The 25,000-nt window shown below is 37.9% G+C and overlaps 1 protein-coding gene across 1 annotated transcript; it reads left to right on the top strand.

Moving 5' to 3' along the window:
- The first annotated feature begins 385 nt into the window (after positions 1–385).
- Positions 386–24,979, top strand: LOC125484864 (phosphorylase b kinase regulatory subunit alpha, skeletal muscle isoform-like). Its single transcript, XM_048605330.1, has 12 exons — positions 386–466; positions 3,553–3,711; positions 5,214–5,261; positions 6,020–6,188; positions 8,652–8,734; positions 10,460–10,540; positions 11,626–11,724; positions 13,636–13,782; positions 18,289–18,342; positions 20,818–20,940; positions 22,654–22,749; positions 24,791–24,979. Exons 1-12 carry the CDS (start codon positions 386–388, stop codon positions 24,977–24,979), a joined length of 1,329 nt encoding a protein of 442 aa, XP_048461287.1.
- Positions 24,980–25,000: the final 21 nt, after the last annotated feature.

Here is a 25,000-nt window from a genome sequence, read left to right as displayed (position 1 = left end):
AAAGGTAACAGGAAAAGACAGAATGGTATGACTCTAAAGTGATCCAAATGAGTTCAGACTACCACAGAGGCCATAATCTACTAACTAGTATCCCACTACCTTTGTATTTGTTGATGCTTGCCATGGTCGAACCTTGCCCAGTTCATTTTAAGACAGTTACAGTTAATCAGTAATTACCAGATGAGCATACAACTTATTTCAAATGTATTTTGAAAAGCATTGATCCGTGAACCTTAATTTTTATAAATCTAGCCAGTTGAAATAGCCTGTTCACGTGGATATAGACCAATAAATTACTTTATTAAGTTTTTGCTTTTAGGATAAAAAAACTTAAACTCTCATGTGACAAGTAACATTTGTGCCTAGCAAGTAGCAGGCAGTGACTATGTCCAAGAAGAGAGAATTGCTCTTCTTGACTTGTAACAGATTTACGATTGCTGAATTCTCCTCCATCGATATTCTGAAGGTTAGTATTGATCAGAACTTAATTGCACTGGCCATGTAAATACTATGGCTACAATACAAAAGGGCTGGGTATTCAGATATTTCCTGACTTCCCAAAGCTTTAGCCACCTTCAATATACAAGTCAAGAATGTGATAGAAGTCTACTTGCCTGGATGAGTGCAGCTTCAATAATACTTGAAGCTTTACACCATCCAGGGCAAAACAGCCTACTTAATAGACACCACATCCACCACTTTAAATACTCACTCCTTTCTTCTCACTCAGCATGACTGCAGTACCATGTACACCTGCATTGCAACAACTCACCAATATTTATTCTACAGTTCCTTTCAAACCCATGGCCTTTACCAAAAATCAAAAACAAGGGCAGCAGGTCCATGAGAAAACTGCCAGCTGCAATTTCACTTCCAATTTCCACAATATCCCGACTTCCAACAATATCGCCCACTGATCCTACATTATTGCTGTGCTTCCCTCCTTAATATCACTGGGTGTACCTGCACCACAAGAACCATATCAGTTCTACAAAGCAGCTCACCACCATCTTCTTAAGGATGGGTGATAAATCCTGATATTGCCTGAGACATTCATCACCTGTATGAATGAAATATATTTAACATCAGGGACATGTCTAAGTCTATTGTGATGCATTAAAGACTTCTGAAATTTTGGAAAGTTTCTGGGAACCAACCTTGGCTTACTTTGGAGGTGAATTTGCAGGAATATGCTGCAAACTATGTAAATAGCAGTTTTGCCATATTGATTTTAGGTTTTTGAGCTACATTCGGACGAATTTCCCTCTTACTTCCTCCACTTCTCTTAGTGTGTACTGAGTGTGCAGGTTTTACTCTATCTTCAAATTCCCGAGGAAGGAAGAAGAGGAATAAACATAGTCATTACTTGAACTAATGGCTCATTAATCAAAGCTACATGTAAAATTTCATCTCATTAATCACCTCTGATAGTAATTGGCTGCTAAACAAATTCTTCCACAATATAATTGGTAACAATGGAACTATCATTGTAGACATTGTCTGTCATTCTTCTGTACTATAACGTGCAGTGAAATATCCAATGTAATACGTAATTCAATATCCAATGAAGATCATGTCAGTTCAAACTGTGATAGCATCTCTGCATCTCAGTTAGTATCATTTTAATCTTAAAATGTCAGCTGTAGTCTTTCTGTGTTGTAAATACAATGTAATTCAACAAAAGAAAGTTTTTGAATTATCAAGCTTTAATCTTATAAAAAGCTATCTGTGAAAGCGTGTGTGAAAACCAAAGCTCTGACGTATGTTATGGGTTTGTTCTTTTGTGATAGTCCTTTATACACCATTTAATCACAATGTGACATTCAGTCCACATTGTGAAGGTATTTTTAATTTTAAAAATCAAAAATGTTGAAGGAATTAAGTTTCAAGAAATGATTTTAAAGCAAAATTCTAAAAAGGCTTTAAAATCTGCTTGATTAAATTGATGTTCAAATGAATTTGGCATAAGCTTGAGGGAACAAACACACCGGTTTTGAAACCAGATTTTGGGCACAATTTGCTCCTGGATCTCTAACAGCACCCAAAGTGAGACTTCCAAACCCAGTTTTCAGTGCTAGCTGTGTGCAGGGAGGATTGTATCTGGGCTGAAGGCCACTGGATAACTCAGGAAAATAAAGAATGAACCAATTTCCCTGTTTCTTATCAGTAGCTAGCAATTTTGACTGTTAATTGTGTATATGCATGATGGATTATTGATGCACTGTCCTCCTTACAAAACTCGGATGGTTTTGCCACATTACATGCTAAGTATAAATAAGGTGAGTCGTCCATTTAACTTTGGAAAATTGTCTAACAGGCAATATTTAAAGGTAAGAGTACTAAATTCACCAAGTTCAGAGATTTGAAATGCAAAACTGTTTTTCCAGAATCAGACTGCAGATGTCAATAGAATTACTGTCTGCGTAGTTAGAAAAGTAATCACTTATGGTTTTTAATATGCCTCTAAAGAGCAATCAGATGAATAGTCCACAAAGAGAATTGATCATTGTATAAGAAAATAATAGTGTGCAAACAATATGATGGTGATAGTGTGAGAATACCCCTGTTGTATAGATTATGAAGGTAAAATAGTTTTGTTTTGAAGCTAATGAACTTCCCTTCTTTCCAGACCTCCTCTTATTCTTGGGTCTGCATTTGTATCATGCCGACCGACCCGAGAATAGGAAGAGGCCTGGAAAATTGCTCCTATTTGCTCCTGCATTTCCAGTTGCCCCTAACTTGAAAATTTCAAGCCTAGATATTAGCACTAGCAGTGTGAATGGAGGATTGCTGTTGGGCTCAGGCTCACTATTTTTACACTTCCATAAATACTATAAGTACAAATGCATTCTGATTTTGAAAATGAATTTTCTAATCTCTAATCATACTGACATTGTGCATTTAGTAGCCATGCCTTAGAATATTGCCTGAAAATTGTTCCAAGCTAAACATACTGCTTACCTTTGCTAATGCTTTGTGTTACAATGTTATGCTCTTCTGTAAATTACATATTATTTCTGTTTCAGTACATTATATACTTGTGTAATTAGCATCAAGGCAATAGTTTTGTGCTTGGCAGACGTTGATACATGATAAATATAGTATGCTGCAATTGATGTTGCTGGCATTGTGTAAACATCTGCAATATTTAGTGTGTCAATATTTAGAAAGTGAAATTACACTGCAGTAATAGTGAATATAGAAATGTATGAATTAGGAGGAGGAATTCGCTTGCTGTGACATTTAGCAAAGTCATCACTGAGCTGAAGCGTTAATTCCACATTGTTGCTTGCCTTTGATAACCACGGACTTCCTTGTTTGGCAGAAATTTATGTGCCTCTGCTTAAAAATATTCAATAACCCCACTTCTATCGCTCATTGGAGAAGAGAATTCCAAATACTCATAACCCTCCAATAGAAAGCAAACTTGTAAAATGAAGTATCCGTATGTCATTTCACAATAGAGCTTTGATCTTTCTATAAAACTGATGTGAATTTATTGCAGTGTCACTTAAAGTTGATTATTTGTAATCGGATCCTTTTGTTTTGTAGAATACTGTAACTGGATTACTGCCTGCTAGCCCTGAACAGCAAGATGCTTGGGTTCGTGATAATGTATACAGCATCCTGGCAGTATGGGGCCTTGGAATGGCCTATCGCAAAAATGCTGACCGAGATGAGGATAAAGCAAAGGCTTATGAGCTTGAGCAGGTGAGTAGCTGAACATAATTGATAGCTCTTATTACACAGAGTTGGAATAGAGGTTGGGAGGTAGGGCTGTGCTCCTGGGAGTACCCATAAAGTTGTAACATTTAAGAAAAAGGTTTCTTCTACTCCTACCAGTAATGAAATGATAGAAGAGGTAATAATTGATAAGTCAGTAATTCTACCTTCCACATAGAAAGCTCACCTAGATTACTTTCATATACTCCAATCTTAGGACATAACCTTCTATTTACTTGATAAATTAGTTTATAACTTTTATTGCCTCCACCAAATTCTTGTTCACTGAAGTGGCATGGTATTTCTTTCATAAGTTAACTGCTCTTGAGTGTTATTCAAAGTTCTGTCAGATGAAGGTTTCCTTGTCTTAATTCTGTTATTCCAATTCACTTTTAAGCTAAAATCTCAGCTTTCATATATGTCAATCTTTGTATTTCAGTAATGAGTTGTTTTAATCAATGGTCTGCTAGACGTGTGGAGAGTAGAAGCTTGTTACTGTTAATGGACTTTTGAGGAAAAGACCTACTCATGTAGGCTGAATAACAATGAAGAAAACACAACCAGACTCTGGCTGTTCAATGGCTAATAGAATAACTACATCTTGGACTGATGTACGCTGCTGAATGAGGAAATCATGAACATGTTTCCAATCATGAAGTACCTTGTTTGAGTCAAAGAATAAGTATATTTCATTTTCTGGAAATAAATGTAACCAATCTGCAAGATTCCAATTTTGTTGTATGGTCAATGCTGAATTATCTGGTCTCAGCAATGGTGATAAGGGATCCACAGTTGGCCTTGGCATCTATAGGATGAAGAAGAATCACTACGATCCTTCCAGATGACCACCTAATGATGTCTCCTGGAAATTGCATTTGTGAGAGTACAAAATTTGCTTTGTGTCAACTGTGATACATCCTGTGCCTAAACAAACAGGTTATGGTCTGGGTTCAATCAAAGAAAGCCTGCTTGTATGAAACTTTTGAAAACTGTTAAAGCATCCTGAACAGGATCCAGCAATGAAAAAAAGAGATATGTCTGCAGTAATATGTGAAATTGCCCCTCACCACACCTACAATTTCACTTTTTACTAGTGATGATGGCTTAAGTGAAAGAATCTCCAAGTTAATGAGTGATTTGAGTGGAAGCACACTGCATGTAAAATAGAGAAAAACATAATTTAAGATGGAGCAAAAAAAAATTTGCATGCTGAATATTTTTGTTGTTATTAATTTATTTTAAAGTAAAAGTTAAGAATCTTCATTTGTTTATTTCCTTACTATACTTTCCAAGCTAAAGTTCCTCTATATTGGATCTGCCAAAGTAGTTGTAACTTAATCTCTGAACAGTGTCATCTTTGAAGTTTGAAAATGTCATGTGAAAGCTGAGGTGGGTACAGCAGTGCCAGAAAAGGGCTACTGGAGGGTTATGGCCTGGTAGGAATTGCTGACTCCATGTAAACATGTACTGGTTTTTATTTCATCTTCCAGAGTGTGGTGAAACTGATGCGAGGGTTGCTACACTGTATGATGAGACAGGTATGAGACCATTTCAGATTTCACATCAGATTTTTTGCTTGCAAAGTAATTAGTCACATTTTATCGCTTCAAACTATTCTATCTTGATATTGTTCCTTCCAGCATAAACAGAATGCATAGTTAAACTTAAACAAAATAAACCCACCCTTTTATGAAATCAGTGGAGTTTTTGTGTTCTGTGTAAAATAGCTTAACAAGTATGACTTTAAAACTGAATCCTCATTTTGAATTTGGAGACTAATTGGTGGAATGGTAAGAGGTAAGAAGTAGCAGCATGGTATAATAACTTGGAGAAGTAATTAACTATGCAGTATAATAGGACATCAGTTTTCCCTTGACTTCCCCTAACAACAGACTGTTATATTGTTCTGTGATCACAAAAGTATGTCGTTAACTTGTGCAAATAGTTATTCTTTATGTTTGGAATGACATAAAGGTTAGCCAGACCTTTTAACAATGAGGAGGTTTTAACTTGAAATCTGATTCTTACCTGGTGTTCACGCAATACTTATTTAAGAGTCAGCATATTGTGGTCAGGTGCGTGAACCTATCTAAATATTTTCCTCACTACCAGCTGACTATCTGTTACAATTATGCTTGTGTTTAGACCAATTTTGACTTGTCTTAGGCACTGTAGCTGTCAACTAGGCAGACCGTAAACTTTTTCCTGTAAAGTTTTAAGGGGTTAGTGCAGGGTATTAAGATTGACTGATCTGCAGTTGATTTCTCATGATAATGAAATTCTTTTATGTACATAGATAAATAAAGTTGAAAAATTCAAGTACACCCAGAGTCCACAAGATGCCCTTCATGCTAAGTATAACACTGGAACGTGTGCTACAGTGGTTCAAGATGATCAGTGGGGTCACCTACAAATTGATGCTACCTCCATCTTCTTGCTTTTTCTTGCACAAATGACTGCTTCAGGTAAGAAGAACTAACCAAAGTTGCTCTGAAACATTGTCACGTTGCTAGCCAATTCTCCACTTTTTGGTGATGATTCTGGTTCGCCTCTTAAAGCTTTCTGACAATTGCATTTCCCAGTAATTTATGCAGTTAGTTGTTTGGCATCAATTCTTTATATATTGTTTGAACTTACTTTATTCATATACTTGGTTTCGACTAACATTGAATTCTAACTCTTAATTCTGATTTCCTACATTGCCTCATTCTTGAATGGTTGTTTATTTCAGTTCAGATTGGGGCCTCTGACAACAAAACAGTATCACAGCACCCTTCCTCTCTACTCTATTTGCCTCATTACATTAAAGGAATGATATTGCTTTCCTGAGCAGGCCTAATTAATAACTTCTAATAATTCTGTGGTTGTTTTCAATTGGTTCTGCAGTACAGTTTTCAGGCACTATTCTGGTGTTTTTGGACAGAAGAGAACTAGCTGTCGTACTATTCGGGCAATTGAGAGATGTCCTGTACCCATGCTTGACCACTTTTTGAGGGGACCTCAAATAGGTGTTAGACCCCTATCTTATTTGTATATGCAAAGGGTCTAACTCTTGTTTAAGCTCCCATTGGTAAGATTACCTGTTCTTAATTATAACCAAAATAACATAGCTGGATGTGGAGTTGAAATAAGTAGATGTGCTCCTCTTGAACTCGTGTTAGAGGAACTGATCACCGTCACCTCTGAATTTCCTCATCATTCTGAACTCTAGGTTCCCATAGTCACCACCCAAACTCTGGTCCTTTAGTTTCTTGTATCCGCCATCCCCGATGGATTCAGTAACCCTTATGTTAGCAGCAGGTAAGTTTTCAGCACTTTTTGCTGATGGGTTCTGAGGTCACCTTAGGTCCATTATCGTTATAATCCTGTTTGCTCCATGTGCTCCTAAATTTCTCAGTATTCTGGATAAATCTAGTTCTATTCTCTTTGTGTTACAGTGTTACCTCATTACATTGCATCACGCCAGCGCAAAAAGAGACAGACAGTGTAGGTCAACATTTATGATTTTTCCACAGTTGGAATAATGAGAACAATGAAAACAGTGCCTGAGGAGCAGACAGTTCTGTTTCTGAAGAACGGTCTAGGCCCGAAATGTCAGCCTTCCTGCTCTTCTGATGCTGCTTGGCCTGCTGTGTTCATCCAGCTCTACGCCTTGTTATCTCAGACAGCTCGGTTTTCTGTGTTTCACTCATTTTATGTTACTGACCATATTGATTATGATTTTCCATTTTTGTGCAGTCTGCAAGTCTATGAATAGACAGGAAAACTTCCGGATGGTGTTACATCTTTTTAGTTTTTGATCTGAAATGTGACTTTTTAAAAAGTTGATCATTTTCCTTGGCAAAAGTATTTGTAATGCAAATGTACAGTATTGAAAACTCTTGTGCTACAAATCAGATTTACTTCACTTGAAGTTAAGGTTGACAGACTGTAAACTTACATATGGTAAAACTTTCAAAAACTTTACAGTTTCTGTGTGATTTCTTCATTCTTGATATTGTGTGAATGTGGTTGATGTGGATCTGTCCTTTGAGTATCTTGATGGCTTTATTGATATCAAGAGTACACAAATCATATTGTTTTTTTTTATTTAAAGCGGGAAGGAAAGTTTTCCTTTATCTCCCTCTCTCTTATGACTATACAGATTTTCGTTTGATACCTTGTGCTCCTCTGACTGAGCCAATACGTCATTCATAACCTGGGTTCTAATCATACTGTTAAGATGTAAACTCTTCCAAGGTGTGACACAGCTCCTGGTGATTTGTTTTAATTTGTTTAATTATTTGTTTTAATTCTTTGCTGTTTTTGAGACAAGAAATTTGGTAGCGTGGAATATGAAACCTGAATAACTTGACCCCATTATGTGTTTTGAGTAATTTCCTCTATCACACTCACACAGTCCCAGCATTAGAGATCCTGGAGAAGCTTTTTTTGCATTATTCCAACTATCTATAGCTATATTTTGTTTTAATTTGTGGTGTTTAAATATTTCCAGTCAATTACATCACTATACTTGAAATGTTTTCCAAAGGTTTGTTAATATCTTTGCATAAATGGTAAGTGTTGAATTACATACCATGGTAAATGTTTTTTTTTAAATGTCACTATTCAGTTTTCCAGGAGAATTGATAGAAATAGAATTCAATCTCAAGTACTAGTAAAAGTTGTGTGTTTCAGATATAATAAAAGCTGAGTTTAATTTTTTTTACTCAATCTGTTCAGAGATGTTACATCTTTGAAGCAAGTAGGACTTGAACCTGGGCCTCTTGGCTCAGAAGTAGGGACACTGCTACTGCATCACAAAACCACCACCCCCCACCGAAAAAAAAAAAAAAAGCTGAGATTAACTTAAGTAATCATAAATTGATGCAACTGATTATTTAATGTTCAAATTGAAAGCATTAATGATGAGTGTTTTTTCTCCCTAGGGCTTCATATAATTTTCACTCTGGATGAAGTGAATTTTATACAAAATCTTGTGTTTTATATAGAAGTGGCTTATAAAGTTGCAGTGAGTACCAGATATTCTGAATGTCTGCTTTAATCTTACTATGTCATGGGCAAAGATAATTGTGGTTATTCCTAAATTTTATAGGACAGATTTAAAGATGATGTTTAGTAGCTATTCTCTGCTTTTTTTATATGCTTGCTTTTATTAAAACTTTGGCACAAGGTATATGTCACTGCTAGGCATCAAAATAATTTTATTTTCCAGAGTTCCTGAGATTTTCTTGAGGGCTGTCTCTTGATTTTTGGGGGCTGCTTTTTGGTTTTCAAAGATTCCATTCTCATTCTGATCAACTCATTTATCAGGTGATGCACCCACATAGTAATGATACCTTCGGTATTTGTGTTGACGTATGGTATTTGGACTTGCATTGAAGCGGAATTAGAATTGATCAATATTTCAGTTATCAACCCTCCATTAACCTTGGTCCCAACTTGCAAGGAAAGTATTAGTTTTCTCGATACCACATTATTTAAATCGGCGCAAGACAACAGGTGCAAGGTAGCAACAGAAGTTCAAAATAGCTGCACATTACATTTTTAAAAAAAAAACTACTTGTGCAAATTGGTGAGGTTTGCAGCTAATGCATTCCTGTTGCATATGCACAAATGGAACATTTAACCAATTATTACTTCTTTTTACTTCAACTCAAATCTCAATCTTTTCATATTTTCCATTCTCACTTTTAGCTGAATATTCTTTTATTGAGAGAATTAAAGTGGTCGTATTTCCCTCAGTCATCTCCCAACCTCAACAGCATGCATCAGCCTCTCATTGCAGGCTCCCTCCTTCCCCCATCCCACATTTTACAGAATCTGTCTCTTTCGCCCTTTTTTTCTTCCTCTTCCTCTTCCTCTTCCTCTTCCTCTTCCTCTTCCTCTTCCTCCGCCTCCTTGCAGCCTTCCTCTTTGACACCAACTTTGTTAACTCTCTCTTCCCCCATATTTCCCCTGCACACCCCCACCCCAACATTTCCTCTCTTATGCTTCTCCTTTATTCCTCTCCCTCAAATTCCCTGTAGGACACTCATCATAGACCCAGCAAAACATAGCTCCCTCCTCGCATTGGCAAAAGGCAGTTATTTCCTGGCTCCAGTATGATACTGCAGTTACTGGAGAAAGATTCCCTTGGCAAATCTCTTGCTTTCCTAACTGCTGGTGGTTCCTCCAATCATAATAGTGATCCTATCAGCAGCAAGAATGGGAATGAAGCAGCCTGTGTGATTGGAGGAGTTGCTTATGGCCAAGTGTAATTATCAGGGATAGGTTTTCTTGCATTGGTCATGTCCATGGTTGAATACTCCCCTGGCATTTTCTGGGGGCTTTCAGGGGCATGTTTCCCTTTGTTACTATTGAGTGCTGTACACTGCAGTTATGTACAATGCAGCAATGTATAGGTTGATATTCACAATTCCACGAGCCTATGTTTTGCCTCAAAGTCATGAGAGAATGTGGTTTCCCCAGCTTTGGTAACAGTGAAAAGAAACTTAAACATTTTAGCAATATTTTACAAATTTAAAATGAGCTACTGCTAAATTTGTGCGGCTTTTTCAGTTGATCGTTGGCCTCCCAATTTAGTTGCATGCTGGAAATGTGCTATCTGTGACATACCCAAAAATGAACTGTAATCAGTTTAGGCTCCCCTTTTCTGGGAAGGGAATTACAGTACTTGGCCCATGTGGTGATTAAATCCGTTACTCACATTTCCTTTTTTTTTTGAATTTGGCAGGATTATGGCATGTGGGAGCGTGGTGACAAGACAAACAGAGGAATTCCGGAGCTCAATGCCAGTTCTGTAGGTATAGCCAAAGTAAGTGTTAAATTATGTTTTTAAATACTTGAGAGTGGAGTGGCAAAGCAGTGTGACTGGACGTTCCAGTGTGTTGACATATTTTCGAACTTGGACTTGAATCTGACCCAAGCTTCTGGAATGAAAGTCACCTTCCTTTGTTTATTGCAAGGATTCAATGTGACACATGGCACAGCCAAATTCTTTGTGTGCACAGATTCTCGCTATCAGTTTACACTATCTGTCTAGTTTTTAAAAGGCTGTAATTTGCGTGGAAGGGAATAGAATCCTTTGCTGTTCTTGAGTTTGGGACAAATAGTACACTAAAACACAGATTATAGTGAATTATATGTGGCTAGTATTTAAATCCACCATGGTCTATAACAGATATACATCTCATCTAAGGCACACAGACTCCAAGGGAAAGGTAAATCAACTGTGGCCAGTGAAAGAAGTTTAAGATAGAAGCATTAAAAATAGGAGCAAAAGCAAGCTGGTCTATCAAGCCTGCTCTGCCGTTTAACATCACGGCTGATCCTTTATCTGAACATCATACTCCCACCCTCTCCTCGCATCCCTCACTATCTTTAGTATCTGGAAATCTATCCATTTTTATACATATTCCAAGCCCTTCTATGGTAGACAATTCCAAAGGTTCATCACCCTAAATGAAGAGGTATCTCTTCATCTCTTCACTCTCCGTAATGGCTCAGCCAGTATCCTGTGACCTTGTTCCCAGACAGGAGAAACATCATCCCTGAATTCAGTCTGTGCAGCTCCATCAGAATTTCATGTTTCAATGACATCCCCTCTTGGTCTAAACTGAAGTGCATGCAGGCCCAATTGACTCAATCGCTCCTTGTACGGCACACTTGCCAATCCCAAGAATTAGTCTGGTGAACTTTTGCTGCACTTTCTCTAAAGCACATATATCTTTTCGATAAATAGACTTAAACTGCGCACAGTACTCCAGGTATGGTCTCACCAAACTTCTTTAGAGCTGAAGTAAGACTATAAGGATAAAAACATAACAGCTTTCTCAATTTTTAAAAAAACAACTTGTTTTAAGTGAGGTCTGAAAGTAAAACTGATATTTCTTATCACAGGCAGCTCTCGAAGCACTTGATGAATTGAACCTCTTTGGAGCTAATGGAGGCCCCAAATCAGTTATCCATGTCCTAACAGATGAAGTACAGCTCTGTGAAGTAAGATCTAAAGAAAGATGGTGCATTTCAGCTGGTGCTGTGACTGCAATGTATTCTAGCAAAACTTTAATATAGTTAGTAAAATTATAATCATATCAAGGTATGAGATTTAGCCTTACATCCCAAGGTTTGTGTATGCCATGTTTGAAGTACGTAAGGCATATATGTTAGCTTAAATTTATAGCCATCCATCTAGACATTAAATGTTCAAAATTGTTTTTCACCACTGCAATACACTTTTTGGTATAAACCATGAACTGTTAAAATCAGCCACTTTTTTTCTTCATCCATTGTGAGCTGTATTATGGGAAAAATTTAATGTTAGAATATATGATTAATAGAAAATATTAATTATCAAATATTTTGTGTACAATATTAATGTGCATATGTAAATATATTTATTATATATTCAGCATCTGGGTCATACATGTTGCAAACTAATATGAGCATTGGTCTACATTTTCTAATGGCCAGATAATCATTTTTAAAACTTGGATGGTAGTTGTGCTTGGGGACCCCGCAGAATCTCCAGCATAGCAGTCTCCATAGCAAACTGTTTCTTGTAACTCAGTCAGTTTTGTATCCTATAATGTACAGTGCATTTCAACAGGCTTGTGAGCAACGTTAGAACTATTGTTTAGCAGTTTATGAAATGCCTTTTGGAAGACCGTGTTCACAACACAAAACTGCTGTTTAATGCAAGTGTTAGAGGGTGATGCTTTTGAAGTGATTTTAAATATTTTCTGATCAACCTGCTCAGCGATGTTATTATACATGTCTGAAACAGGTGGGACATGAACCTGGGCCTCTTTGCCAAGAGGAGGGGATGTGACCATTGCATCATAAGAATCTCTTTGGAGGTGTTGACCTTGAATTTTGTGACTGAGGTCATCTAAACAACCAAATAGAAATGGGCTAGGATAAAGGATCAAATGTTGAGGTATTAGTTATTGCAAGCTGTGCATTGGGAAGAATTATTCTACATAGTGCTGCACCACTGACTGCCTCTGTAAAAAAATAAAGATTTACTGTTTAAAAAAAAAAAAGGAAAAATATCCTTTCCACAAATACTTATGATTAGTGTTTAAGGAGAAAGAATAAATGAAGAATGCACACATTAAGCAAATCTGTCATGGGAATTGGGGATCCAACAAAGTGAAAACTGAGAATGAAAGATTTGGGTCATAAAAAACATACTTGCTTCTTAACTTTTATAAAATGAGGGTAAAGAAAATAACGAAAGAACTAGCAATTATGCAACATCTTTGAAAACTTCAGGATAACCCACAAACAATTAAGAACCACTGTAGTGCTAATTGCATATATCAAGGTCCTACAAATATCACTTTTAAAAACAAATAACCCTTTTGTTGATGTGGTTTGAGGGATAAGCTTTGGCTAGAATCTTGGTAGAACTCCACTGCTCATCTTTGAATAGCTCTATTGTTTTACATTCATCTGGTGGTCAGAGGGTCATTGGTTTAGCATCTTGTTTGAAAGATGGGAACTGCAGGCCTCCCTCAACACTGCAGTCAGGTTTCATCTAGATTTTTCACTCGAGTCTCTGAGTGAGACTTGAGCCAAGATTCTTACACTGAGGTGAGAGTGCTATCACTGAGCCAAAGCATATAAAACTCCATTAATCGCTTGAAATCATTAAGTCAATATCAATAAGGTTTTTAATATTTTCCTTGACTCTGTTATGAGCTATATTACTTTCACTGTTGAAGTGTTATTCATAGCAATAAGTGTACAGCTGTTTGATTTAAAGTGCGGTAGGACCCATGTGATAATTGCATATTGTGTACCTGGGACCACACTAAGTAATGATATGGTTGTTATGCATTTCCATGCATAAAATAATTGTTTTAATTTTTTTGCTCATGAAAATATATGTGCATTTTATTTCAGTCTATTCTACATTCAATGTTACCTAGGGCATCAACATCCAAAGAGATTGATGCTGGTCTCCTCTCAGTCATTTCCTACCCAGCTTTTGCAGTAGAGAATATTGATTTGGTAGAGTTAACTAAACAAGAGATCATTACAAAACTACAGGTAAGTCTTTTCTCCAATTTGTTCTTCTCTTCAGTTAAAACTAACTTGTGCTGAAATACAATTCTAAGCATGCAGCTTTCTGATAGCAATCTGTTTGGCTGTTCTTCCATATTCTTGAAAGTTTGTGCCTATGTACTGAGTGATAATGAGGTATGTTTCAACTTGATGTAATATTTTCTCTTGCACATTCATTGAAGTATTGACATTAGCAATCTTGACTGGGGACATTCTTGGGTAAATGTACTATCACCATCCTGGCTGAAATTGGCTAATTAATTCCAGAATAGAGATTGATTCTGAGAGATTCCTAAGTGAAACAAACTTGACTTCATCAGCATTCTTGTACTCAAGCTACAGTTGCACTCAATGAGAATTTTTTTGTCGCCAAAATTATCCAATTAAGATCTTCACATTTACTCTGCTTTCGAGGAGAAGTTCTGATGTTAGGATTGGAAAGTGGAAGAATCAGCTAGAAGCATTGTAATGATGAGGAAATTTAAACGCAGTCATTTAAAGAGATGCCTTTCTTAATTACTGATGTAACTCAGTAAATTGACAATTGCAAGACTGCAACGTAAAACATTACCAAGACTAAATAGATTGACATAAATTATACATAAAGCAGGTGTAATGATTGGAACCAGCTGGTTCTGTTTGACCATGAGATCCTTGATTGAGGTTGTTAACCTGGGCCAATCAGGAAAGCCTTGGCTGACCGATCTAACACCAGGGGATTAGAATCTCCTCAATTCAGGCGACTGACCCCGAGCTGGCTGACCACAGCCAGTGTACTGTGCGTAAGTAAATAAAGGATGACTTGGTAATGGGATACCAGCCTCACTGCAGTTATTTCAGTGGTGATGGAAGAAAACAGTACATGCCTGAAGAGTATTCATTTGCAACAGTCATGTTGGAGTTGGGGTAAGCATTTCTGGCATCATGCCTTTATTTGGGAAGCTTGACTTGTATGATCCTTCTGTCGAAAGACTGGGCCCAGTATGCAGAAAGAATGTGATACTTTTTCCAGGCAAATGACATGGAGCAGATGAAAAGCAGCGAGTAATCCTTCTGACTGCTTGCAGACCCACAGCATTTTCGGTTCTACGGGGCTTAACTTTGCCAGAGGCACCAGGCACTAAAACTTTTGAGAGTTGATGGAGTTGGTTAAGGAATATTATGGAAAATTCATACGTAACTTGGCCTCCATCTTGGCACTCTTACACCTGTTATTGAAAAAGGGTCAATCTTGGAAATGGTCGTGTAGCCAAGAAGTAGCCTTTAGGGAAGTGAAAAAGCAGCTATCATCATCTCCGGTGTTGGCCCACTACGATCCGAAGCAAGAGGTAATGCTTACATGCAACGTCTCCCTTTACGGTATTGGGGTAGTGTTGGCTTACCGGTGGTCCAATTGAGAAGAACACCTGATAGCGTATGCTTCCTGGACTTTGGCTGATGCCGAACGCAAATATGCCCAGACAGAGAAGCAAAGTTTGGTGGTCATCTTTGATGTGAGGAAGTTCCACCAGTACCTTTACGGATGAGAATTTGCAATAGTGAGAGCTCACAAACCCCTGCTAGGACTACTGAAGGAAGACAAAGCTGTGCCGCCCATAGCTTCTGGTAGAATTCAGCGTTGGGCCCTTGCTCTCAGTGCATACACGTACAAGTTAGAACACTGTCCAGGAAACCAAATGGCTAATGCAATGCCTTGAGCCACCTCCCACTAGCAGATACTCCACTAGTGGTGCCTCCCCTGGAAGAGTCTGTTTTGGTTTTAAACTTCCTGGACACACTTCCAGGCACCGCTTACAATATCTGACTGCAGATACAAAAAGATCCTGTCATAGTGAAACTAAAACAGCTGCTGGTGGTGGGGGAAGCAGAAGGGCCATTTCAACCAGAATTGAAACCTGTCTCGGCCATGTGAGATAACCATAGAGAACGGCATACTACTGTGGGGAGTAAGAGTGATTGGCCCAAGTAAAGGTCACTGCCAGATACTGGCTGAACTCCACCTGGGTCATTCAGGGGTTTCTACGATAAAGATGCTTGCAAGAAGCTCTGTCTGACAGCTAAGGTTGGATGCTGACATAGCTGCATTGGTTGGGCAGTGCCCAGAGTGCCAACAAGGACAGAAATTGCCACCAGCAGCGCCCCCACATTGATGGGAATGGCCAGATAAACACTGGTCCTGGTTGCACGTCGACTGTGCTGGTCCTTTCATGGTCGTTGTGGACACCTATTGAAAATGGTTGGACGTGAATAAAGTTCATTGAGCAAATTCTGAGACGGCGATTGAGAAGCTGCGAGCATCGTTTGTGATACATGGTCTCCTGGAAGTATTGGTCACGGACGATGGGACGCTTTTTACCAGCAAGGAATTCAAATATTTCATAAAGTCAAATGACATTCAGCATGTAAGGACAGCTCCATACCATCCATCATCCAATGGTCTAGTGGAAGGAGCAGTCCAAACATTGAAAGCAGGCTTAAAGAAGCAGCCTACAGCGTAAATTGATACCAAACTGTCCTGGTTCCTGTTCGATTATAGGACCACCCCACATACGACAACAGGGATAGCTCCAGCAGAGTTTTGTGATGGGGAGAAGACTCGCAGCTCTTAAACCTGATATTTCCAGACCGGGGGAGGGGGTGGTGTGCAATGGCAGCTGGAACGCCAATGCCGGCCACGTGCCACCTCTAAGCGAGAGAGACCATTTAATTCAGGGGACGATGTTTGGTGCCGGAACCATGGAAATGGCCCTGTATCGGTACGAGGTAAGGTTAATTTGAGGTCAGGTCCTGTGACTTACAAAGTTTGGGTAGGTGAGATGGTCCTGAATAAACGCGTGAATCACCTGAAGGCTGTTAGCTCGCAAATGGGGCACGAGCAAAACGTACCTGGCCCCTCAGAACAGCTAGAAGAAGGTCTGTCTGAAACTGTAGGTTCTCCCCCTCCGTCTAGTGTCGACGAAATCTGAGTCTAAGATGGATATGGGCTCGACACTGTTACTGATGGAAGAAGAGGAGGAACTCTCCTGAGACGCTCCGGATACAGGAGATTGGGCTGTGGTCCGGAAAATGCTGCCTGTGTCAGAAGAACTGGACCTGGGGTGAAAATGTCACAAGAAAACCTCCGAGAGACAGACCAGGCCTACGTCCGCAGACTTAGTGGGGAAAGGGATGTAGTGATTGGAACCAGTTTGATCTTGTTGACTACGAGATCCTTGATCAGGGTTGCTAACCCAGACCAATCAGGAAAGTCCTGGTGACCAATATACCTTGGTTCTGGGGATTGACTCTGAACTGGCTGGCTACATGCAGTGTACTGTGCACAAATAAAATGTGACTTGATGATAAGATACCAACCTCTGTACAGTTATTTCAGCAGGCAGTTATGACTAGGTCACAGTGCATTTGATTTCTACAAATTTGAGCTCTTTGGGAAAGCTCTATATTCCAATTAACTGCTAAAGGTTGTCCATAACTAAACTGTTCTGGACATCGCAATGATTAATACCACAATTTCACAAAGGTCTGCAAATCTCTGGACAGACTTCACATTAGAAAAAATATTTCACACTGCAAAACGTCTTTCAAACTACATTTCAGATTTGCTTAAGTTCACCATAAATTCAGATGGGAAATGTACTATTTTACAGCATGCTGATTAACACAGTACAGGAAACTCTAAGAACTGCTTTCCCAACCTCGTTTATGAATTAAATATGGTGCCATGGAATTGACTATAGCTGTGGTTTCTCAGGGAGAGATGCATCTCTGTATCATCACACAGAACTAAATGCATATTAAGCTGTATTGAGGTATCCTGGTTTGCTTCTATTCAACTGTACTATTTGTTTATTTAATTAGGTAACCTTGTTTTGTTGATTATGTTGTACAGGTTAACTAGTCTATTAATTTAACAAGTATTGTAATTTAGACTTTGATTTGAGTTTGACATGCCTCACTGGCTTGGGGAACAAAACTAAAATAACAATACTAACCAGAAGTCGACTACAATCCTGTGATGTCACATCTTGAATTTTTTTGTCTTTGCTTTGGAAGTTCTGAGTTCGTTTTCTTTGGCTCTGAACTCTTTCTGTGGTTGCTGAATCTCACTTTTATTCTCTTTCTCACTGCAGCTTTCTATCTTGTCTTGTTGCTCTTGCTATCCATATTAAAATCACCGAATTCCACACAGCGTGGGAATCAATTGATAAACTGCTGGTCTTTGACTTAATATGCACTTGGTGTGTTTTTAACTTTAGATCACGGGTCAGTTCATTGCTTTCTGCTGAACGTTGTGAACCAATTACTGTGTACTGTTGATATTGAAATTTACAGAAGAGCAATTGCATTAAATAAGAAATGAAAAAACTTCCAAAAATTATGCATAATATTCAAAGGGAGGTTGAGTGATGCACCTGATGGGCAGAAACAGTTTGATTGTTAGCCTGAAGTACTTGCACCTAACCCTTATTGTACTCTTGTGAATTGCATCAGGGTCGTTATGGTTGTTGCCGGTTTCTTAGGGATGGCTACAAAACTCCAAAAGAGGTATAGTGCTTTTCATTGAATTATTTTAAAGCTATTTATTTCTTTCACATTCACACCAAGTTACTTGCGCAGTGATTCGTGTTCATACATATCAAAATGTAAATGTATTGGTCAGGATTTTGTTGTCAACAGGGAAGTGACAACACTTACCATTGACCTCAAAGACAGCTGTCCACAAAGATCCAGCAATCTCTGTAATGTCAATTTTCCTCTTCTGATGTAAATTTATTTAATTATATCATTTAGTTTATGTACATTGATGTTTATTTAGTGTCACCAAATCAATGGAATCTTCAGGCATCCAATAGCAGTGATGTCTACAAGCCGAGTAAGCCACTTTACAGAATGCTCACTGACTATAAATGAGGAAATTGAATGCCTTGATCATCTCTTTACATCAATTTTACAAAGAATGGAATAAAGATGAAGACATACACAGATGTTTCATTGCCATAAACTTTATAAAAAGAATAAGATTTTTTATCATGATGAAAGTATTTTACATTCATATTTTATACATGTGTAATGTTATAGAGGGTATAGAATAATTCACTTCTTCAGTCACCGGTAGTCACTTGCCATTTTACAGTTGTACATTTTTCCTTATTTTTATTATCCTACTACACTGTCACGCGGATGTCAATGTGGAAAATTGCCCAGGTATGTCCCGTACACAAAAAGAAGAGCCAATCCATCCCAGCCAATTACGAAGCCATCAATCTACTCTCAATTATCAATAAAGTGATGTTAGAGGTTTGCAAAAGTGCTATCACAGTAACATGCTTGTTGAACTTTGGGTTTCAGAAGGGCCACTGAAATCCTGACCTTGTTGCAGCCTTGGTTCAAACATGGTCAAAAGAACTGACCTGCAGAGGTAAAATGAGATTGACTGATTGCACTTGACATCAAGACCGCATTTTGACAATGTGGCATCAAGGGCGCCTAGCAAAACTATAGTCAACAGAAACCTGAGTAAATTCTCCTGGTTCAAGTCATACCAAGCACGAAGGAAGATGGTTGTGGTTGTTGCAAGTTAGTCATTTGAACTGTAGGACATCTTTTATAGGAGATCCTCAGGGTAGTGTCTTCGCCCAGCCATCTTCACGGGATTCATCAATGACCTTCTCTTTATTCCTCAGTAAGTTGGGATGTCCACTGATTGCACAAATCAGCACCAATCCTGACTCTTCAGATACCAATTTGGAGATAGACTGCTTCAGTAAGGCCTGGACAATACTTTGGTCTGAAAAGTGGCAAGTGACCTTTGTGTCACAAAAGTGTCAGGCAATGACCTTGAGCCATCACTCCTCAATGTTCCGTAGTGTTGCCAGTGCTGAATCCCTCACTGTCAACATTCTGGGGATTACCAGAAACTGATTTTGTCCACCATCTACATGATACAAGTCAGGAGTATGATGGAATGCTCCTATCTGCCCAGATCAATGTAGCTCCAGCAACACTCAACATCATCCAACACACAGCAGCCGGCTTGATTGGCACCACATCCACAAACATAGAATCCTTCTGCCACTGACACTCCGTATCAACAGTGTGTACGATCTGTAAGATGCACTGCAGAAATTTACCGAGGTTCCTCGGAGTGCCTTCCAAACCTATGATTGCTGCCTTCTTCATTTTAGATGGTAGTAGATACATGGGAAAACCACCATATGCAAGTTCTCCTTCAAGCCACTCACAGTCCAGACTTGGAAAGATCTCACCATTCCTTCAGTTTCACTGGGTTGAATTCCTGGAGCTCCCTGAACACAATGGTGTTGTATTGCACCTACAGCACACAAACTGCAGAGGTTCACTAAGGCAGCTCAAAGCTACCTTCTCAAGGACAATGAGGAATGGGCAATAAGCGCTAGTTCAGCCAGCAATGCCCACTTCCCACAAATAATTAAAAGAAAACTTGTGGTTAAATTATAAAATAGAGTTGTTTGGAGCATGTCTTTCTCTGTTGTATTAGCTGAGAAGGTGACATTTGCAAAACCGAGGCATGAGAGCACCACTGCAATGGTGTAATGTATTATAGCATGAAAAGTTTACATGGGTAGTTTCTATTATGAATCTGAAATTGATCTGTGCAAACAGAATAATTTTGGTATTAATTGATACATTCAGCAAGAAAAAATGAATTTTCTCCTTACCATGGAATCTTTTCCAACTGGGTCAGTTAACTAATCCAAGCCCATTAAATTGTCCCCCTGTAAGAAGAGGGAAAGAGTAATTCCCAATTCGCAATCTCCCTCGATAGTTCAATTAAAAGGAGGTTCTTATTGGAGTCACTGAATTTCCACTTACCAATCTGATGCATTACAGGGGTTGTTGTGTGGATACTGAGGAAAATGAAATCACTGGCTTCTGCTTTGCGACATTACACTTGGTCACTTGTTATTGAGTCACATCATTCTTAGTCCAAAAGTTGTTTGTTTCTATAACCTTAGCTTACATTCATGTTGATTTGTTTAGGATCCTACAAGGCTTTATTATGAGCCTGAAGAACTGAAGTTTTTTGAGAACCTAGAATGTGAATGGCCTTTGTTTTGGACGTATATGATCCTCGATGGCTTGTTCAATGATAACTCTGAGCAGGTAAAGGAAAATGTAAATTAATGTGAATATCCAAATTTTGATTTACTTTTCAATAAATTGTTAGGGCAGCTAATAAACTGTGCTTATGTTTATATCCACTGAAATATGATGATTTGTCAGGTTATGTGATGCAGCAAATGTAATTTATATTTTGGGCATTTTGTTACCTTTGCAGGTGCCTCCCTTAATTTAGTGGTAACACTTTCACTTCTGAGTCAAAAGACTGTGGGTTCAAATTCAACTACAGAAATTTGAGAACAGAATCTATATTGGCATTCAGTGCTGAATTGATGTTTTGTTGTACTATTGAAAGTGTTTACATGTAAAACTAAGGTCCCAATACCCTCACAGGTGGGTATAAAGTATTGTCTTGGAATAGTACCCTGGCATCCTAGCCATAACCTGTCCCTCAAATATCCCCTTTCAACATCTCAAAGACATTTTCTCACTGAAGTTTTCTGTTTGCAAACTGACTTCTGTACTTCATGACATTGCACCAGTGATCATATTTCAGAAGTATTTGATTGAAACGTTTTAGAACATACTGAGGTAATGAATGGTGCTATATAAATGCAATTTCTTTGTTTACTTAATTCACTATACAAATCTTTTATGAAGTGGTCCAGTTCAGCAATAATGCCATTACTGTTAATGTCGACATCTTGCCCTTAACAGTTTTTATTTGATTTGTGTTCAGTAGATTAGAAAACCTAAAGCCATATTGATAAAGTATCATAAGGTTTCAGTTGAAATGATCACTGTAAATTTTCAATAAATGCTGACCAAAAATACCTGCTTGTTATTGCATTGCATATTTGGCATATCTGTAACTTTGGAATATTGTTTTGTTTAATTCGTAAACATGTTGGGCTACCACTAACTTTCTGTTTGTATTAAAGCCAATAAACAATATAGCATAGTTGTGCTCAGTGCTTTTTTTTCCATGAAGTGGTTAGTGTAGTATTAATCTTGGGTAAAACTGTGAAATACATTGGGGTGGAGCTAGCTTTGGATGGAGGTGTAAGAGCAATTAGACAGGTTGAATAAAGGAAAATTGCAGGTGCAGCAAACATTGAGAAGGAAACTTAAAGAATGTAAAAATGATTCATGAATGAAGTTATGTCAATTGCTGTGGAAGATCAGAGGATTTGAAAATATAGGTTTGCAAACATCAAAAGTAGCACCTCCATTTGATATTGAAAAATAAAATCAATTAAATTCTAGGTTTGATGAGAACAGTAGGACATAAAAGCCAAAATCAAATGATGAACCCAACATAAGAGTGTACAAAGACCTCAGTTAGAGTACTGTGTACAGTATTGGGAACCACACTATCGGAAGGGTATTGGACTTCACTGAGGGTACAACATGAATTTGCCATTATAGTGCCCTTGTGTGAGAACATACAAAAAATATGAAAACTGGCTTGCAAAATTAATTTTTAGCCATGTTTTCACTAAACGAGTCTATGATCTGATGAGCAGAACAAATTTCAAAGTGATTGTGAAATCTTAACATTATAAAAAGTGGTAGTTTAGAACAAACAATGCAGTCATTGATGATCAAGAACAAGGGGCCATAATAAAGGAAGAAATATCAGTTGGATAAGGAACATATTTTAATGGATAAAGTCAGTATTTATCTCAATCTGCTATCATGAACATTTATGACTTGAGCATTACATTGTTTTTTGTTTTCTTTCTCTCATGAAAGATCGAAGAATACAGAGAGGTCCTGGATGGAATTCTTGTTAAGGCGGAGGGTGGAATACGTTTAGTACCTGAGCTCTATAGTGTTCCACCTGATAAGGTAATTTTGAAAAACTTCTAGGTTATCCAATATTTTAATATCCCTCTGGTCAGATGGACGTTTTCAGATTAAACCCTATCAGTCATGGTCACAGAACATCTTGCTTGCCAAGTTAAAAGTATCTTTATCACTAATTATCTGCCTGCTGACACACTGTTGCTAGAGTAGTGTTCATGTGTATATTCTTTCTTTGTGAATGGACGCCAAGTCCTTGCCTGATATTGGAACTGAAAACACGGTCACTTAGAATGGGAAATGTTGTACAGCAATACCTATCTAATGTATAGTGCAGTATGTTAAATATTTGTTTTGAGTATTATAATTATGATATGCTTCCTATCAACTTATCTATTTATAATAACTATGTTCTGTGGGTCTCAGTTCTTAAATCCTGCTATTAATGGTAACTTTGTACCACCTCCGTTTTGTTTCTCCAAACTATTGAATTCATATTGCAGGAAAAGTCCAAACTATTTTTCTGGCAATGGCTGATAAGCATCTGAAAGACAGATTTAGTTTGGTTGTCTGACTGAATTGAACACTTTGTTTGGGGTCCTGGCCAATCAGTGAGCGCCATCCTTTTAGCATGCTCTTAATATTCTAATTAAAAATCCTGAGCCTCTCAATTAACATCAATAGTTATAACATCCAGTACATTATCTATTTCTCCATTGTCGTAGTAGAAAACACTAAGAATTCTTCTTTTCAAAAAAAAAGATTTTTTTTGTTTGAACTATTTACAAAAAAAAAAGTTTAGTTTTGTTCATGTGCACACTACTTGTAACTGCATGAGTTTAAATGCACCCTATTCCAAAAGCTTCTACAGGTTTCTGGGGCTTGGAGTCTGAAGTACAAAGCTGGGACTTGATTTCTTTGAGTAAAGCTAATTTTTAATATCTTCATATCAGATTTTAATGTGCATGTTTCAAACTCCATTTAGTTGTCTGTAAAACAGTGATAAAGGATGATTCATTTTAGATTGCTGTTCATGAGAATACTTCAGTATGGATTGTCTGCTTACTGTCATCACTATTGTCGGGTGCCTGGAAATTCCTTACTGATGTATTCAAATTTACACCAGGACCAGGAAAATCCATTTCTCATGTTTGCAAGATTCCTGTGGGCAGATGTCATCGAGGCCAGCAAAATCCAGAGTTATACTGCATATTGTATAGAACAGTACAGCACAGTACAGGCCCTTCAGCCCACGATGTTGTGCCGACCTATTATCCTACTAAGGTCAATCTACCCTGCATACCCTACATTTTACTATCCACCATGTGCCTATCCAAGAGTCATTTAAAAGTCTCTAAAGTATCTGACTTCACTACCACTGCCGGCAGCGCATTCCACACGCCCACCACTCTGTATGATGTATGGTGAATACAATTTTCTAAAGGAAACTACCATTTCTTCATTTCTATTTTACTCTAACTTTTAATACTGCACCTCATCCACCATTGTAATTACTTTGATCAGAAGCTATCTATACTTTGTAGTACTCTTTAATTTTAGAATTCTTACATTGAGGAATTACATTTTTTGATTTTATTTGCTATGTTTTACTGTCTATTTTGTTCTTTCTACCAAACAAATGCCATTTGCTTAGTGCCTCCATGCAGGTGCAAATGCTACAGCACACACAAGTAATTGAGAACATGAGCACTCATGAACTTGGGTGGACCAGTTGGGCATTAAACAAAATAGGAGATTAGTAACAATAAAGTGATTGAATAAGTATTCATTTTAAAGAAAATGAAGTATTTATCATTCCTTGAACTTGAAAGCAAGTTGATTTAATGAACTAATTCTAATGATTTTCCTAACAATGTGACAATAATTTTCAGGTCACGAGATGTTTGGTTTTGATTAATGGCTTTAAGAGTCTGAAAGGGTTAAGCCTGAGGAATGCCTTAAAGCACCACCTAATATAATATCATACAGACTTGGTGGGTAAAGCAGCTTAGGATTTCAAAGGAGTAAGACCTACTATCGAGGTCCTTCGCATTGTCTCTGTAATATCAATGTAACTTGTACTTAGTTGCTGACATGCAATAACCTACATTTTGTTGAAGACAAGAGACTCTTATTACACAAGCAAGTGGAACACTTGGAGCATCAGATAGTAGACAACCTGAATGCGTTTCACAGTCAAAAATTCTCAATCTTCAGTATGAAGACATGTTTTGACCTCAATCCTGAAATGGCGGAAGGAATTAAACTAGTTTAAGTCAACAAACAGCCAGTCAAT

Source organism: Rhincodon typus, chromosome 14 (genome assembly GCF_021869965.1).
Source record: "Rhincodon typus isolate 14 chromosome 14, sRhiTyp1.1, whole genome shotgun sequence".
Lineage (NCBI taxonomy): Eukaryota > Metazoa > Chordata > Chondrichthyes > Orectolobiformes > Rhincodontidae > Rhincodon > Rhincodon typus.
Note: the sequence above shows the minus strand (reverse complement) of the source record. Positions and strands in the feature narration are given on the sequence as shown.

Excerpts from the sequence above, each read along its gene's own strand:
- LOC125484864 (XM_048605330.1), top strand. The coding sequence starts at position 386 with ATGTCCAAGAAGAGAGAATTGCTCTTCTTGACTTGTAACAGATTTACG. Across the intron at positions 10,541-11,625 it reads GTTCTGTAGGTATAGCCAAA|GCAGCTCTCGAAGCACTTGA; the intron begins GTAAGTGTTAAA and ends TTCTTATCACAG. Across the intron at positions 18,343-20,817 it reads GCTACAAAACTCCAAAAGAG|GATCCTACAAGGCTTTATTA; the intron begins GTATAGTGCTTT and ends TGATTTGTTTAG.